The sequence below is a fragment of the Ischnura elegans genome, chromosome 10, assembly GCF_921293095.1.
Source record: "Ischnura elegans chromosome 10, ioIscEleg1.1, whole genome shotgun sequence".
NCBI classification, from domain to species: Eukaryota; Metazoa; Arthropoda; class Insecta; order Odonata; family Coenagrionidae; genus Ischnura; species Ischnura elegans.
Window position 1 is genome coordinate 89,757,649 of NC_060255.1, and position 18,876 is coordinate 89,776,524.

Here is an 18,876-nt window from a genome sequence, read left to right on the forward strand (position 1 = left end):
GGATCAGTGATTGGTTTCGAAGAACGGATCAACTGGGCGGACAACTACAACCATAGAGGTAGGAGCTATACGTTGATGTGACAATAATTTTCACGATAGAGAGGAATTTATCACTCAACATCAGAACCAAAAACGAATAATTGGAATGAAAAATTAAATTATGAATCCCATTTACATTCTCCCTTTAGCAATCCTTTCAAATTTGGTTATAAACGGAACCGGTGCGAGTAGAAGAAGTACATAGTCACATAGCACTCCATGCGGTGAACTTGAAAACCTCTCTCGAATACCTATATCTTGATGATCTTGACTCCATGATAAATAAACAACAGCGTAGCAATTTTGAGAATTTCGAGATTTTCTGCTAGCGGGGAATGCGTGGCTCAGTAAGACAATGTTTTCTGATTTTAATGTTTTTACACTGGAGATGGTTGATAAGTGATGGCATAATGTATTCTGAGTTGTAACTCTGCTGATGCCTGAGCGAAAAGCGGCTTCTCAGTCGTGGACTTAAGATTAGTTTCTGTACATGTTAAGAATTAGTTAGTACCGCCTCCATTTGGAGTAAATATTTTAAAATGTCCACGCATAATCTGAGCAGCATTTCCCCAGACAAATTGTTTGAGGAAAGCTCTATTTCGGAGATAAAAACTCTTCAGGTTAAATTGAAGATTGAAGTGGAAAAGAAACGGGAAGAGTTGCGAACAATGGTTGGGTAAGTTGACTTCTAAGACTATAAATTTATTGTGTGTTGCATGAACATATTCCCCTCATATGCATGCATATATTAATTTATACCGAATTAATGTATAAATGTAATGAGATTACAACGGATAATCACTCATTTTGTGTTATCACTCATTATTTTCGGCAGTAACTTGCTGTGGTGACAAGTGTGTCAAATCGATTTATACTTTTCCTTTACCTACAGAGAAAGATATCGAGATCTTATTGAAGCTGCGGATACCATTAGTGTGATGAAATCCAACTCGGAAAAAGTCATTCAGCACGTCGATGGCATGAGTGCCAAATGCCTTGAATTGCAAGAGAAACATCTATTAGGTTTTAAGCTGGAATCAAACCAATGTTTTTCTGAAAGGTATATGAAATGCAGTTATAGCGATGTTAATTGTTTTATTCATCTTTATTGTTTTGTAAGTTTAATATTTTTAAAGGTTTATAAAAAGGAAGCCCTTCATAATGTTGGCAGTTCAAGTGAAGTTATTAATGGTTATTCCTGAAGAAATTTGGTCGGCAATGGACGAAGAAGATTATCTGTTGGCTGCGCAGCTATTCCTTCTTGCCCGTCACGTAAATACGAGTAAGTTAGCGGTAAATTATCAATGGTACTATCAAGATTGTTCAAAATGTCTACCCTTAATTTGTGAGATACGTATGCATTTATTTTTCTGTTCATTTTTTCGCATGGAAAAAGGGATACATTTAATAAAACTGAGAGAAAAAGTGCGCCTACTCTAGTTTCCAATTAAATTTTGCCCTGATCTGCTTTTTTCGATTGTATCCCCTCGAATGAACAACTGATATATTAGGTACTTAAATATTTCAAAATTCATCGATTGATTGTCATTCTATTTCCAATAGATTTTCCGTCTTGCCTCCTAGTGTAGAGTAAACCCCAAATAGGTAAATTGAATCAGATAATACATTCATGATCATTTTCTAAGATTTTTGCTATGGTTTCTGTGGCATACTGCACACACTAAAGGCTTGGTTACATGGTACATTGGCGTGTAAGAGTTAATGCCTATTTGCTTGAATGACTTTTGTGCACCGGAATGGAATGTGTTCAAATGCACAAACCAAATTAGAACAGGTTCTATTTTCCGTTTTGTTCGCACAAGTTGGGTGGTTATACGGTGCATTTTCGTGTTCATTCACGCATTCATATCATTTTGACATAACTTGTACGTGTTAATGTATCATGTAACAAGACCTTAAATATCAGGAATCCATTTCACCCATTGAAATTCTTATAATTTTATTTTGATATTGATGTGGTGAAGGATACTAAAGGAAAATAGAGAAATATTAGAAAGGGAAAGTTGGGGAGTGTTTGATGTGACTGGTGAAGAAAGTAATAGGCAGATAATGCTATAAACAGTAAATCAAAATTGTGGTGAAAGATTTACTGTCCGTTCAACTTATGAATGTCTTTTTTGAATGAATTTGTCTGTAACGAGTGGGCTAAGGTGTTAGACATTTCCCCCCTCTCCCAAATGTTGCTAGTAAAGTGTAAGGTGAGGTGTCCCCCTCCTTGTGGATCCCCCTGAAAACACAAACCTACCTCTAAAACAAACTGAAAACATTTTGTGACTACAGCTTTAAAACCAGAAATAATCACCAATCAATGATACATGCAATACATCAATCATACAATACACAATCAGAATGATACATGCATATTTTAATATTGTTGATTTATTAAATGTGATGAGCCTATTAGCTAGTACATATTTCAGCCAAAAAAGGCATGTGAATGGCCACAAAGATACTGTTATTCTTGTTTGGTAAACTGCATAAATCCATATTAAGCCTTTATTGTATGTATTCTTCTCATCTCTCAATAGGCCTTCAGTTCAGCAGCGGAGAAGATTATATAGACTCCCGAAAAGTTCTCACGTGGTTTCCTGTACTTGTTCACCAGTGGAATACAACCAGTCTTTTCCGGAATTACATCTTGAATGGTTGTAAAGGAAAGCTAAAGCTCACTGATTTAACTATTGAGGTATGTATGTATCATCAACATTATCCCAGTTCCTGCCCTCAAAATGATATTGGTATCGGAAAATCCTGCAGAGGTGCATCTGCTCATTCATAGATGCAGCCATCCTTATCCCTTCGTACCATTTTTTGAGCTTCAGACTTGCTCTCTCATCTATAAAGGAAAAATGAGAAGATAATGCATAAATTTGAATGTCTATAGGGAAAAAGAAAGAAAGAATGACCAATTACATGATGGCGAGGGTTTGACTCAGTAATTTTCCAACTGCATATAAGCTCAGAACACTTGAAAATGACGTATGTAATACATAATATGTTGAAACCATGGTTGGTAGGAAATTACCATTTGTGTTTTAGTCATGGATGCATCAAACTTCCACCAAGTCAAGCCTGAAACAATTTTATTGGTTAGTAATTCAAATTTCCCATGGCCTCATTAGAGCGATTTCAGTCATCTGTTTTCTCATTGTGTCTGAATGATGGGTACGGCACCATTTGTACAGCTTGCAAAAAACCCATACCAGTGTAGATGATATGCCTATGTAAACAGTACTTACACCATTATGGCTGGAGCAGAATGCTTGAAATGGAATTTAGTGCTATGCATTGACTTTTTCATTCAACTACATGTGCATCAGAGTCTGGTTTAAGCTTTGAAATGGAGTTTGTTTCATTTTTGTCGGCTTTGGAGTATTTTATTAATGCATTATTTTTATTATTGCTATTGCATTACTTATTTTAATAAGTAGCAATTTTTGATCAATTATATTTGTTAAATAATTTTTAGCAAAAAATAATCCTGTGATATGAATGTTTTTAATGGTATTATGTGAATTTTCAAAAGTGTATTCTAAAAAAAATTTGGTCCCTCAAGCACTTAGCACTGTCATCTGAGTGCAGGCAGTATCTTCGTAACTGATAGGGTTAGAACCATAAAATTTTATCCTTATATCAGAACCGAGGCATATTAAAGCATTAGAAAATTAAATGGTTTTTTAGAGAAAGTTTTAGACACTTCCGTTATAGAGGTCATGAAAATTTATTTTAAAGTTTATAAAAAAGTATGTTCTAATTTCATTTATTTTTATCAGTCCGCTTCAAGTTGTCTTGCAACTAGTCTCCTGCTTGAAGTATGTTCCCTAGAAGCAGCAGAAGATATGTTTTTGAACCTGAGGATGGAAAGTTTGCAGAATATTTTGGCAAATGATGCAGAAACAAGCATCAAAGAGCAAATTTGTCAAAGTCTAAAACTGCTGGCTCAAACTCTATACTTCCGTCATGTCTGCTTCATTGGTGAGATACAAAAGATATTTTCATGTAATATGTTAGTGTTGACACTATTTTGATTTGTGATGCAATCCTCGTCTATTCTATCAATAAAGTTTCCCCAATATCATTTACCTACATATGTTGATTTTCACTTCATGGTACGGTTTTTGGATCCTTTCTGGATCAAGTAATTTTTCAATAAGGCTAATAATAGTATAGATTAAGACAAGGTTTTGTAATGGAAGTGCCTCTTCCTTTCGACAAAAAAAATATTTTCATATGTACTTAGATTCTTAAATAATACTAAGTATAGCCATTCTGGGCATTACAAAAGGGGATGTGTAAACATTAGGCAAGCTGCATTAGTCAAATTTTTTTCAACCACTACATATATGCCTAAGATATTTAGAACTGCAAAAAAATGTGAATTACGTTTTCAGCAGATGTAGTGGATATCGTTGGTTATATCTTTCAAACCTCCCCCAAATTTCTCTCATAGGGGCAACTTGATCCATACATCCCTCCCGTCGACAGACCAGAATCAGTCTTTTTATGTAAATGTTATATCAGGATAATAACATACCTGTAGTTAAAAACAATGCATGGAATGTCATTCATGGAGTTTCTTTTCTCTCTAGATACTCTTGAAATTGATTACCGTCATACTCATGGGCATATTTAAGATTTCTTGCATGTGTCCCAAGAGTGCCCTCCATATGAATTTAGTTCTGAAGGGAACGATCATAAACCTAGCATCATAACAGATATAAAATTTGATCAACATATATTTTCAAAATAAATGCAAATATGACATTTAATAAAGCTTAAAAATATTAATTGAAAATGTAATAGATAAATAAAGTATGTAGAAGAAGTAGCTTTTGTGTATTTCTTATCTTGGGTTGGGATTTTATAGCTAAAGGTTATGTTTTATACTAGATTTTTTTGGGTTTACAAGGCTATTTTTGTGTCCCTTGGAGATATGCCTATGTGTATCCATACAATCCATGAGCATGTAATCAATATCATTGTATTACATTAATAATATCCTTGTGTGGTTTTTTTTTGGACCAGTAAAGCATTTCATATTTGTTTACAGAGGAAGAGAATCATGATGGAAAACATTCAGGAAATCTTGTAGCCAGAAAACTCAATGAAATTGTTGGAAGTGAGACTCCAAAAACCTTCAGCATTTTGTCTGTAACGAATGAGCATTTTCACAAATATTTACCATCCATCGTCAAGGAATTCAGGTAAGCGGAAAATGATCCTAGAATAGATTAGGTATCAAATAAAAATTGTTCATTGGAAAAAAAATTGTCTTAAACCTTGGAAATAGAAATTAAGTGTATTAAGAGATTAAGAAAAGAAATGCCATGTGTTTCGAATGATAAATTTGAGCATTTAAATTGTAGCATCAAATTTCATAATGGCCGAAAAAAAGACAATACATAAATGAATGGTAGCTTAACAGACTAAAGCACTCGACCGGAAATCTTTAAATTAGCTTGTGCGCACAACAATCCTTTATAGTGTAATCTTCATATCTCCACTTTCGGAATAAGACTGCGTCTATATTTAAAGTTACGATGGCAATAAAAAATTTCTCCTGCCTAGGCTTGCTGTTATTGAAATTAATTGAGACTGTGCAAAAATGATCTGACTGTTGACGGCTAAATATCTTGCCATAGTGGAGCTGTGAACCATGGTCTGGGAGTGGTAATGCTAACCACTACACAATCTTTGTGTACTTAATCCGGGGCTGCTATAGTTAAATAATGTAAGGCATGTTGAATGTATTGCTTGAAAAATAATTGTTTACAGCCAATCTATGGCCCATTTTATGAAACCATTACCCATCTCAAGAATCATTCGGCATTCCGAATGCCATAAAAAATATAGATGGATATTTACTACCTCTTCTGCAGACTTCTCATCCACCATTGGAAGTGCTTTTAGATCATTCAAGTTTTCATTTTGCGCATGAAACAGGTTCTATTCAACAATTTTGAAATCTTTTTTTAAAATCTGAATTGAAATCTGGATTGTATGTAGACTGTATGTACAGTTTTATTTCCCTTTTACATACTGTATTATGAAGTTTTTATTTACTGCAATCAAGGAGCCCTTACTGTGTGTCATGAATCTTAAGGAAGCTTTCAGTTGTGTTATCAATGTAATGCTAATAAGTGTAATGTATGGAAGGAGCAAGTTGTCATGGTATTTTAATGAGTGCTAGATCTAATTATTTTATGGCTTGCAGGCCTTCATGGTCTCCCGATAAAGCTGCAAAATCCACAAGAAACTCAGATGAAAGGCTAACACAGTGGCTTGACTCAGTAAAGACTTTTCTTCAAGAAAAATTAGTCAGTCTTTTAGAGCTTGTCACATCCATTAAGGTAAGACATTTTTAGTAGTGATCGAGCTGATTTTAATCATTCTTTCAATGGTCCTCAGGATATTATTGTGGCATTATTTTTCTCAGGAGTACATGCTTACTTGTACCATCTGATAAAGATATTAGTATGCGTTAGTCTGATTCTGAATATAAGATAACATGATATATATGCGAAAGATGGAAGAATACAAATACGGTAAATGAAAGTTGTAATGTGTAAGCTAATAGCATGAAAATTATGTGCTTAAAATGCCAAAAATAGTTGAATCTCAGACCCTCATTGCTTTTGTTAAGTATTTTATGAAAATGAAAGACTATGAAGAACTGGAGCTGAGAGAAATGGCCAGGAACTGAAAAGGGATGAGAATGTACAAAGCAGTGCAACTGAACAGTTCTTAATTATCGTTTTATTAATTTTAATATTTTTGTTTATGGCAGGGCCTATATGCCATTAGGGAGGGAGCTTGGGAAGTACTGAGCAGAAGTGAGAACAAAATTGTGGCATCCTCACTGCCCACTGGAATGGAAAATGGAGGACTGTGGGAAGTGCTTATCCGTCCACTGGTTACCAGTCGTGCAATTCAGCTTATTTCCAGCTCTTTGGAAAGGGCCTTAGACGATTTGAAATCGGCTCTCCTGGAATCAATATCTACTGCTGGCTTTAGTCGTGGGTATGTTGTTTCAAATTATATTCGTTTCCCTCTGCAACATTTTCTATGATCACAATTTGAAATAATCAAAATGGTGATAGCCATTAATCAAGAAAAAGTAGTCAAACAGTAGCTACATATTTGACGATTTTTGAATGTTTATTCCTTGTTATTGCAATGGAAAAGCAATCATTACCCATGATTAGATGACTTGTACTCCATTACAGCCATCACTGCTCCCCATTTATATTTTGTATACATTACAATCATGTTTTTAAAAAGTAAGTCATCAATTACTGTCTCTAGCCTTTTTCAATTCTATTGTGCAATCAACAGCAGTCTTCTCAGTTGTTGTGTTTATGCAAAAAGAGCCGCATAGACAAAGGTGATAAAACCAAGCTGTCTCAAAAAGTACCTAAATTTTATTGTCCATAATTCTGCACCAGCAGACATTTTGCCCATGCCATCCAATATAAATGCCTGAGAATAAACCTTTCCTTATAGCAACTCTGTAAGTAATTCAGAGTATAATATTGATTGGTATATATGGAAAGAGTGGCCTCAAGACCTCTATGTTGCCGAAACTCCATTCATTGAATCGAAAGACAATACTAGCCAACTTAATGGATGGATGTTGACCTCTTCAAGATCTCAGAAAACTCCTAGTGGTGAGCATGGATAATTTTAGAAAAATCAAATCATTTTGATTCTTTGTACAGTGAGCCCCGTTAATATGTTAGCTTTACTTATTCTAGGTTTGGAAATGAAAGCCAAAGGCTATTCACCTGTGGTCCAGAAGTTATGTCGAAATTTTGATAGCCATTTTGAATATTTGCTCGAAGATTTTATGTGGTACGTCAGTGGCGATAAAGACCTGACAACTGCTAAAGTGGCAACAGCACCTCCATTCAACAAATTTATTGATAGAGGAGAGTTAAAGCAACAGCTTCAGAGCAAGACATTTGAGTGCATTAAAAGGTAAAGTGCATGCTGTGTATTTGAGCATTGAAAATACTTGTAAATGCAGGAAAATATAAAGCTTGGGTCGATTTTTACTCTAATCCCTGTAAAATGTAAATCAAATTCAATTTTCTAGCCAGTTTTAGTGATATAAATTCACGTATAATTTTGTTGCCAGTATGTGCTAGTAAAAATGTATAAATTTGCGTATTGCTTTTGCAGTACTTATGTATTACATTTCTCGATCTCTAATTTAATCTCACCATTTCAGTTATCTGAAGTTTATTTGTGATTGAGTGAATTAAATCAACTGCCAATGTTTTGAAACTCAGTTTTTTCCATTATTTACATCAGCATCTAAGCTGGAACAAATTGAATTATACCCAGCAAACTGTCACAATAGGCATAGGGTGGGGGTGTTAAGACACCAGCCATTGTCAAAAAAGAAGATACAAAATAAAGAGGAAATGAGATTTGTGTAAAGTCTCACCTATAAGTTATGAAAGTCCCTAGTTGTTTTGTGGAAAAAGAATTCTCATATCTATGTACGTGGAAAAATATCTCTCTTGTCAATGAATAAAACTTATGGGTTAATCCGAGTATTGTGGCTTAAAAGGCAACGTTTCTTCCCCTTTGCTAGGACCTCTTCAGGCCTAATGTGTACTAATATGTAATGTAAATGTGGGCTAATGTGTAAAGTAGGGATTTCATTTGGCCTGCAGAACTACGTTTTAGGGATGGGTTGGTTTCACATTTTTGTTAATTCTGATTCCGGCTTTAGTTCCTGCCATCAGATCACAGTCCAGTTCTCACTTTAGCTTCTCAATCAACTGTTTCATTTTCATTACTTGATTTTTCAACAGCTATGAATGATTTTTGTTTTGTGTGTAATGAAATCTACCAAAAATAATATATAAATTAATCTCGCGAGTGATCGGTTACGTAAAATCATTCTATTTCAAATATGTAGTATAAGTATTGCTCATTATATAATTTCAAACTGGTTTTTGCCCAAATTTATTTGGTAATGATTCTTTTTGGTTTCCATTCTGATTCGAGTGCTAAGCTCAAGAAATGGTAGAAACAAACCAACCCATCCCTGCAATTACTTTAACAAACCATAAAGCTCTAAATTTCATTTGAATGACTGAAATTTCCATGTTACATGGTGAATGATGATCATTTGCAAGATCATTCGAATGAAAATTCACCATGTAAAATGGCCTTGTACAGTGGAACCTTGTTAAAGCGAGTACGGGCTATAGCGACACCCCCGCTATTACGAGAGATAGCCGATGCACCGTCAATTGACCCTATAATAAGCGTGTTAAAAAATTCGTTTTTACGAGACCCTTTCGGTGTTGGCTCTCGCCATAGCGAGGGTTTCACCGCCGGAAGACTTTCATCAAGACTCCTTAACCTCTGTAATTGCTAGCGATCTGTCAGAAATGAAGTTAATGGAGTGCTCAGTCTCAAATTTGTGGTAAACTGTTGTTCGATAAATATAACGATTGACGAAACAATGCTTTGCATTATTTTTATCCAGTGCGGCGCCTATAAATTGTTTGAATAGTTAGTCGTTATTTGAGTAAGGAAATTTAGTGATGCAAAAAAACATCGCCTTTCGTCTGGATTTATGCTTACGTTTATCGGATAGATGTTTATCTGTCGCCGCACCACTCCTGTTCCTGTATATCTGTTCGCAACAGGTATATTGGCTATTATTTGCTCCACCTCCGGTAAAGCGACAATTCGCTATAGCGAGTGTTTATTAGTGCACCGTGGGATGTCGTTATATCGAGGTTGCACTGTATATAGTGAAATTTTTTTCATGTTGGAAACTGATAAAAATTATTCCAATTTTACTTACAATGTTTGTTCATGACCAAGGTTTCAATATATCACTTGACCTTTAAGAGCTGTATTTAAATACCCAATGGTTGATCCTAATTAAAATGCATATCATTTTTCAGTCTGATTACCTTTGTGAAAGAGGAGGTGCTCAAGAGTTCTCCTGATGATCAACATGGTGATACAGTCGAGGCAGGTGCTGTGGTGGTTGGAAGGTTTCTTATGGGTCTGATGGAGCTTTGTCCACAACTGCAGAAGTGCATGTGCCCTTCAAATATCGGAGACTCCAAAGTATGTCTACACTCACCCTGTTTCATGTTTTTTTATGTGTAAAGTTAAGCCATGCTCACTGCCTGTCTTAATGCGCTACCTTAGGGTGACCGTATGTGCTCATTAATCGATGGTATAATAATTCTTGGAGTATAGGTCAAATGTATGTGATGCAAAAAAGTTGTTAGCCAACGTTTCCGTTTATTTAAAATTATCATCAGGGCTTAGCTTTGCACAAATTTATTGATATTAATAAATATCAATAAATTTGTAATCAGGTTGCAACTGCTGCAGGAAGTGTATCCATGATCACAGTGTGTGGTCACATGCTGCGAGGCTTGGAAAACAGGAAAATGGAGCTCCCATGAATGCAGATAGCACGTGATTGCTTCCCTTTTACTAAGGGGATTCTAATGGAAAGAAGCCTGGTGTATGCTAGCTTTAAAATGCATAATTCCATTATTTTGTGTTCAATTTTATTTTTTAATAAAGATCGCTGAAAGCATTGGACGAGAGTGAAAATCATGCATGGATAATTTGCAACACGGAAATGTCGCAGCTGGATAATCGGGAGTCTGCTGTATGTGGGATGCAAAAATACCAGAATTATTTCCAATAGAATTCCCTCAGTGAAACATAATTATTTTCTTTACTTGCTGTCAAGGATTATTTCCAGTTTACTTTGACTTCTACCTTATTATTGCAGAAGACGATGAGCAGGGAAAAAAAACTTTGTTTTAGAAGATTTAAAAAGACGTTTGACTTTGAAAATTATGTATGCAAAAGTTTTGCCTTTAAATGCTATAAGAATGCATTTAATATCTTGCATTGAGCCACCCAAAGGGAAGGGTTGCCTATGCATTCCTCAAGTACATAATTTCCAAGAATTACTTTAAATTATCAAAACTAATTAAGCCATTTACTAAATGGTTGCATCTAACCAAATTTTATGTATGAGAATTGCATTGAGCCAAGAGCTAATTATTTACCTTCCAAGGAATCATAACTTATTTGCTAATTTGGGTCCGGACGAGAAGCTATGTAAATGCCCATATCATCTAAGCTCTACTTTGATTGATAGGAAAGGGATTGGATAATAAAATCAAGTTATGAACACTTTCTGGAAGATAGGTATCTTTAAACTGAAAAGTTGGTACGTAATATTCTTTGGAAGTAGGTTAACTTTAAGTTAACATGTACTCTTACCTATTTCTGGTGTACGACAAATAACCTATTCCTCACTTTTATCACCCTCGTTGAGATTAACAGGTTTTTCTGCTTGTGTGCATGCATAAGCAAAGAGCCTAAAAATGTGAAATAATCCATGTATGTGTTCTTGGGCATTAGAACTTCACTATGGCTTGACATGAGGAAAATTCTGTCACACTGGAAATTTTTAAGGCTCCTTTCTGAAATTTCATCTGGCCTCATCTTTCATGTATGAAAAAAGTGGAGGAAACCTTCAAATGAAAGATATATGTATTTGCTTCTCTATTGCAGGCAAGCTATGGAATTATGCGCTCAGGGCTGGAAACCAATTGTTGGGTGGAGGCCTGCCATCTATTGGTGGAGCTCAGCACTGAATCCCTTCGAGTATGGAGGAAGGCAGCTGGCAAGAGAATGCACCTCAGGGTGAAAAGATCGTTAACAATCCCACCATCCTCAGTCGATCTACTTAGATTACTTCCTGTAAGTTCTCATCTAGTTTTTATTCCTTCTTTGCATTCATTCACTTTCATTTAGCAATTAACTTTTAAAATAACTTTAATACCATCTTCTCTCTCTCCCAGAGTTTGAATTTTGAAGTTGAGAGATTAATCCAGCATTTAATGAGTGTTCCACATTGTTCTGATAGGAACACACAATGTTGCCACAATGTTCGTGTGATTGTCATAGCATTTTCAAGGAGATCTTTTGGGGATATGTATTTCAAAACTTTTATTTTGAAATAACTTTTGTGAAAATAGAAAACAAAAGACCAATCATTGAGTATAGATTTTGTCATAGCAAGCACCCAATAGTTACAACCAAAATTTCAAAACCATGTGTCAGAGGCAAAATCTAATTTTTTCTTTGATCATAGAATATCACAATACCCTTTTGGTATTTCAAAAATGTCCATAAAAGTTACCTCCTCGCACACTGTTTTTATCATGTAAATGGTTTCCTGAACACTTTGGATACCTAAGCTTGTAATATTTGTACAGTAGATTCTCGTTATTACGCAGTTCACAGGACCAAAAAACCGGAGGTTCGTAAGAACGAAGTTCATATGAACGTTTCTTTTAGGAATCCTCGAAAGAAAAAAATTCTTTGTCAAGATTTCTTGCTTCTTCAATCTCCCGCACTTATAATCTTCAGAGTTAAGTGTATAATTAGCACGATTAAATTATGCACAAGTCCTCAGTATACAGGGAAGATGCGTTCCGAAACCTTGCATCTAAGTAGATAAACCTATACAAGGCATCAAGGGGAGTGGTTATCCTGCAGAATGCAACACTGCATCACAGTCGTGCATTAACTCACGATTGTGATGAACTGATCTAGCTTGCAACGTAGCCGAAGCTGAAAAATATCGCTGTCCGCGGGAAGAAGGATAGGCAAAATGCTGAATAGTTCCTGACTTCACATCGGATTAAATGATACTTTGTTCATATTATGCCCAAAGTGGGAGTTCCTCTACGCCACGTCGTGTCGCATCGGCTTACTCCGAAGGCACCATATTTGAAATTTCGGGCGTGCTAGAATTTTTTGAATGTCCGTATTCTGAAAGTTTGTAAATCAAATGTGTGTAGGACGGGGACTAAATGTACAATTTACCAGCGTTAATGAGTGGGTCACCATAATTCCACAGGAATGAAGCTTATTATATGATGTTGTGTGCATATTGAAGTATCTCCTACTGAAGGAAGAACCAAAGTTGACGCTCTTGGGCACAGTACAGAAAGAAAACTTAAACATAGATCAATGATGATAACGTAGCGCAGTGTATATCCACCTAAATGCCATTACTTACACTGGGACCGGGAATGAGGTTCGTAATTTCGTAATAACGATTCTTTTACTATAGATTGTGTAGGCCTTTTTGTCGGGATCAACTAATTACTTCATAATAACAAGAACTTCATTATAAGATTAATCATATTAAGTAGTCCACTGTATTTAGTGTTTTATGTAGTATTTATAATGGATTTTATTCTAAGCTCACTGCTGTTTAATTGAAATTTTTTATTATGACTGTGCCCCATGCCTTTATAGACTACGTGAATGAAAATAAATGTTATTTCTCTTTTATTTGATATTGTGACTGTTACAGTTGGCCATCCGTAATGCTAACAAAACTTGTCTCTTTGCAGGCATGGGATCATGTTACCATTGAGGAGGGTCCAGAAGAGGGACAAAGCATCAAGTCAACAATTAGAGTTCCATGCCACCCTAGCTTTGCTCTTCACTCTGTCCTGTTTGCATCTTGCCAGGAAATCAATGGACTTACCCCTCACACATTGCCGAGGTTAGCATTTTATTATTCTGAGTGAATGCACTAGTAGCGGGAAAGTAGACTGTTTTTCTCCTAAAATCATCATCTGTATGCCTTATCAACTGGAGCGTGACTTTGTTTTAGACTGCTGTCAAAGTAAGGCTGTGGATATTTTTTCCTGAATATGGTAGTTTCCTATTTCTTTTTTATTGCCTAAATCGAAAGATTATCCTCCTGGAGTACGTATTACACGCTTTTAGATTTTTAAATGATGATATCTATTTTTTGCGATTAAATGAAAAGTGAAAAATTTAAAGCACACGAAAATGGGATGGCTAAGTATGAATGCTGGGAAAAGCCCATGTGATGTCATTCTGGTTCTGGCTGCCGCTGTGTGAGGCCACCTTGGTGCAAGGCTATGAGCGCCGCCACAATGCAGGCTGCTAGCAGGTAGCAGAGAACCCAGCTAGCAGGTAGCACTTGACTTAAATAAGGATTATTAATACCCTATCAAATGAAGGAAACTTTCTGACCATAGGCAATTTTAATAGGTGATTATTAAGAGATGTTTCCCTGAGCTCTGTACCACATGCATGCATTTTTAATGTCAGACGATGTAAAACTCCTATCTACTTGTATAGAAACAAGGTCCCTGTGACGTCAAGTGGAGTGGAATCGCATGGTCACCAATCTGGCCTTTTTCAAATGAGGTGAAAATTGACCATTAGCATTCATCTAAATTGGGATTTCTAGCACCAAATAATTTTTATATTATGAAAACACTAATGTTGGGTAACGAATCGCAATCAATGCCTTTCGTTTTCTTTGATGAAGGAAACTAACCTATGCTTCATAATCATTGTCATTAATCCAAATATTGGTTTGATGCAGATTTCAACTTAATTATCTTGTCAAGTAGTCTTTTAATCCCTACATAATTCTTCTGTTTTACATCATTAATCACCCGCTTAATGCATCTCACTTAAGTACTCCCATTCAATGATAATATGTATTCATCATACATGTCATGTTTCATGATGAGGCCAATTTTGTCCCATCTTCTTCCCAAGAGTTTTTAAAGTATTTTCGTCTATTCTTCTGAGAACTTCCACTGTACTTGCAAAATCTATCCATTTGATCTTCATCATTCTTCTGTAACACTAAATTTTGAAAGATTCCAACCTTGACTTTTCTACAGCTGACATTCACCACTACCACAAAATACTGTGCTACCATGAAGAAGCATGCTTTTAGCACAAGTCCGCATAAATTGCTCCGTAGCTTCAGGGCTTATATCCCCAGCAGTTAAGAGACTCCTCTTTATGAGGAATACTTTCTTCTCTTGGACCATTCTATTGAATATTTCCTTCTTGCTTCTTCCATTGCTCATCATTCAGATTTTGGGAATAACATTGTAACTATGTATTTCAAATTGTGATTCAGAGCATTTTGATTTTCAATTCATGAAAGAAAGACTGCGGTGTACAGCCTTACTATCTCTTCCTGTCTGACTTGGCCAACCCATGTCAGTATTTCATTGGGATTAGTTATCCTCAAAGTTTAAGAGCCAAAAATTCAAATGTTTGTGCAAATGCACATTCATACTGCCTAGTTTGTTTTAATTAATTTGTTTACTTCAACTTTCAGTAAAATTCACCAAGAGCTGATCGAAGATCTTGCACAGTCACTGCTTGAAAACTATGAACCAATTTGTACCCAAGAAAACATTCCTCAAGTACAAGCCTTGCAATTTTTCTTTGATGTAGAATATATCATCCATCTATTTTTAGGCAGAGATAATAAGGTAAGAAAAAGTTTTCCTGTAACATATTTCCAGTTCAATCAGATTTTCATGAATAAATGCTTAACTCTGCAATTGTTGTTTTTGGCACACATTTTGTTTTAACTAACTTTAGTAACAGCCTGCTTTTATTTTGGTATTCCACTCAAGGTTTTAATGGAACGGGCACGCAAGATATGTGATAAAATGAAAACCTTCATTGATCCCTTTGATTATGATGTGTTCTATCCGCACATAATGAAGAATATAAAAGCAAGTGTGAGGAAGACTCAGGTATGGTATCACTCAATTATTACTGTTAAATTTTTAGGCAAAAAACAGAGGATATACTTAATGTGATCATCAACAAATTGCTTACCCATTAGTTTTCTATAGTAGTGCTAATATGTATACGTATTTTTTTGTTGGTGACCACTAGGAAATCTTTTGACTTCACATGCTTATCCTGAAATCAATCATGTTTTGTTGAAGATATTTCAGTGGGTAGCATAATTTTTTAGATAACAAAATACATTCAAAATATGGTAGCCTATTTTTATAAGATATATACATAGTATACTGTATAAACAACTTACTCCATCCTAAGAAATTTTGACTATTATTTCTCGATCCTGGACTCTGCAGGCATTAACGTAGCCATTTGTAAAAAATCCCAAGATGTGGTCTCATAATAAAAGGTGGACTACCCAAAAGGCTTGAAATAAGTACTATCAAATTCAACATAACTGCCAAATGCGTACACTACGTTTAAGGGCATATGCCTTATTAGAATCTGTATTCTTATGATAACAAATAATGAGTATGAGAGACAGTAGAGAAGAATTGTAACTCAGGCCGAATTCAAATTGTACACCTCTTTTCAAGTGCAATTTTACCGGATCAAGTATAATGTGATCAAGCTGATTTCTTATCTGGGGATTGGGTTGGTGTGGTTGCTAGAGTGTTGGCTTCCCACCCGGTGGGCCCAGGTTCAAATCCCGGAAGTGGCAGAGAATTTTCAAAGACTGCCCGATCACTGCTTGAGTGTTGTGTGGAGGACATTTCAAGCGCAACACTCCGTCTGTCGGATGGGACTTTAAGCTGTGGTCCCCTTGGCATCTTTTGTTAAGAGCAGGCTAATACCGACGCCAGGTTTCTCTCCACCCTTCCTTACCTACCCCTTCCCTCATGGCGCAAATGACCTCAGCTGTGGGTCACCTCCTCCAAATACCATACCATACTAATTAATCTAGACAAAAAATATTTTCCATGCTTACTAGTTTTTTTTAAAATTGGGCCACCTTAGTCCTGTCTCAGCAAATGTGTTAATGGACTCTTGCATAAAATTCTTGATTCCATCCTGATGTCCAATAAATATCTTTTCCAGACACTGCTCGGTGTGGCCCTATCCCAGGACAAGATTGTGGCTCTGAGTAGAGCAAGCAGTCAGGGTGGGAAGGAGAATGCACCCCCTGAGCCTAAGGACCCCTCCATCATGCCTCTGCCGACACCTGCACCTCCCTGTTTACCCCTGCTGCCACTGTCTTACTCAGGTGCCACCCAAAGGATGAGCCCTGGAAGAGAAAAAGCAGGCATCACAATGCTGGCTGAAAAAACGGTTAGTTCTTCGAAGAAAACATATTTCTTTTGAAAAATCTATGCATCATTCTTATCATAATAAGTTGTTCCCTTACTCTAGGAACATCGTATCTAGTGTTGGTGGTTGTAGCTTGCTTCATCTTATTTAATAATAATAGTAATAATTTTTATTCACTTAGGGCAAGAATAGTTGCATAGTTTCGTCAAATTGAATCAAATTAAATTTACAGAGTATCAAAAAGAAAATTACCCATATCACACAATACATTCACAACACAATATATATACATAGAATGGTACAGTTGTATTATACAGACTTTGCCTTACAAAGGATTTCCCTTGCAAAGTAAAAAAATTCTTCTGATGTATAAAGCGGTTTTTTGAGCACAAAATTTTTCAGTTCAGTTTTGAATTTATTCAGAGAGCTTATGCCCTTAATATTGTGAGGGAGTGAGTTATGCAGCTTGGCCCCTTTGTGATAGGGTCCATCTGAATTTAATCTAGAAGATCTTTGCTCAACATGTATATTCATCTTAGATCTCGTGTTACATTGGTGAATGTCTCAATTTAACTCATGCATACTCATATTCCCCTATTCCCATATATTTAGGGTTCATACAAGTCAGAAAGGTCATTAAAATATGTGGGAAATTTGATTATGGTCAGGGAATAACGCCAGAGGCACAGCAAAAAGAAAAAAGTGGTTAAATCCACTGACCATTGCTGCGTTTGAGCTCTGGGTGTATTGTTGCCATTTTGACCAGAGCCAGATGTATGCAAATCTCAAGCCGTAAGGTTCAATCTTTGTAAAATAATGGTAGTATGATCCACATATCATTTCCTGGTGAGTTTTAATCACATTTTGCAGAACAGAAACCAACCTCTCATTTATTCACATATAATTAACTTTTAGGTGGGCATTGTTGGTTTGTGATCCTTTTGTATTTTCCGCGCTCTACAAAAGCCGATGACTTGAGAAGTTTAAACTATACTTTGAGCTACTATATATATCACACTTTGAAACAGTAGTAAATAATGAACAAACTATTGTATGTTACTAATTGATCTATCCTCACAAAAGCAGATGTGGATGTGATTACCCGTGTGAGCTCAAATGTGTTGTAATGTATGATAAGATAAATTAGCCCAATCTATGTACATATCATTTCATGGAAGACCTCATTAGCCATTTACTTTCTAACTTTGATATGAACTCTTTTCTCTTGCATTTAGGGCAAAAAGGTGGGGAAGCCATCCAGTATGCAATCCACCTCTGCACAGAAGAAAGGAAGCTCAGAACAGGCATCATCCAGCGGTCTGATTGCTCGTTCTGGAGCCTTTTTTGGTGCTATGGGATCAGATTGGTTTTAAAAGACAATTTTTGAATCCCTACTAGAGCATTCATGTGATTCTTCCAAAACACTATTTTTATTGTTTTTTTCTGTTTGAGTGTGCTTATTTCCCTCTTTACGAGAGGGAAAGGATTAGGTTTTCTGTAACTATGTAAATACTGGGCTATTAAATGAAGACCATGTGCCTTAAGCAATGTTTGTAGAGTTATGACTTTTGAAAGGTTTTTCAACATTTCAATAGTCAAGCATCTTTCAAAGCTGATATTTTGTGCAAGTGAGCATGTGGTGGTCAACACATGAAGAAAACCCTGTTAAAGTTGTGTACTACAGTTTTGAATTACAGTACACTCTCGATAATCCGCGCTAATGATGGGGAGAGACGGCAGGAATAATTGAAAAACATGGATAACCCAAACTTTTACTTTAATGTCTTGTAATGTTCATAATTTACGTAAGACAAACAATATATTATTATTTATACAGTTATTATTTCATTTTAGAGTGCTTCCCGGACTCATTGAGAGCTT

At 35.8% G+C, this 18,876-nt stretch overlaps 1 protein-coding gene across 1 annotated transcript; it reads left to right on the forward strand.

Moving 5' to 3' along the window:
- Positions 1-324: 324 nt before the first annotated feature.
- On the forward strand, positions 325-18,539 carry LOC124166400 (conserved oligomeric Golgi complex subunit 1). Its single transcript, XM_046543924.1, has 17 exons — positions 325-715; positions 932-1,099; positions 1,176-1,321; positions 2,589-2,746; positions 3,834-4,035; positions 5,111-5,264; positions 6,275-6,410; positions 6,848-7,080; positions 7,564-7,727; positions 7,815-8,037; positions 9,993-10,161; positions 11,641-11,829; positions 13,497-13,651; positions 15,266-15,422; positions 15,570-15,692; positions 16,786-17,016; positions 18,231-18,539. The coding sequence occupies exons 1-17, from the start codon at positions 579-581 to the stop codon at positions 18,366-18,368; spliced, it is 2,883 nt and encodes a 960-aa protein (XP_046399880.1). The 5' UTR covers positions 325-578; the 3' UTR covers positions 18,369-18,539.
- Positions 18,540-18,876: the final 337 nt, after the last annotated feature.

Bases quoted from the DNA above. Each gene is read 5' to 3' on its own strand.
- LOC124166400 (XM_046543924.1), top strand. From the start codon at position 579: ATGTCCACGCATAATCTGAGCAGCATTTCCCCAGACAAATTGTTTGAG. The intron at 1,100-1,175 runs GTATATGAAATG...ATATTTTTAAAG, and splicing joins AACCAATGTTTTTCTGAAAG to GTTTATAAAAAGGAAGCCCT. The intron at 2,747-3,833 runs GTATGTATGTAT...TATTTTTATCAG, and splicing joins TCACTGATTTAACTATTGAG to TCCGCTTCAAGTTGTCTTGC.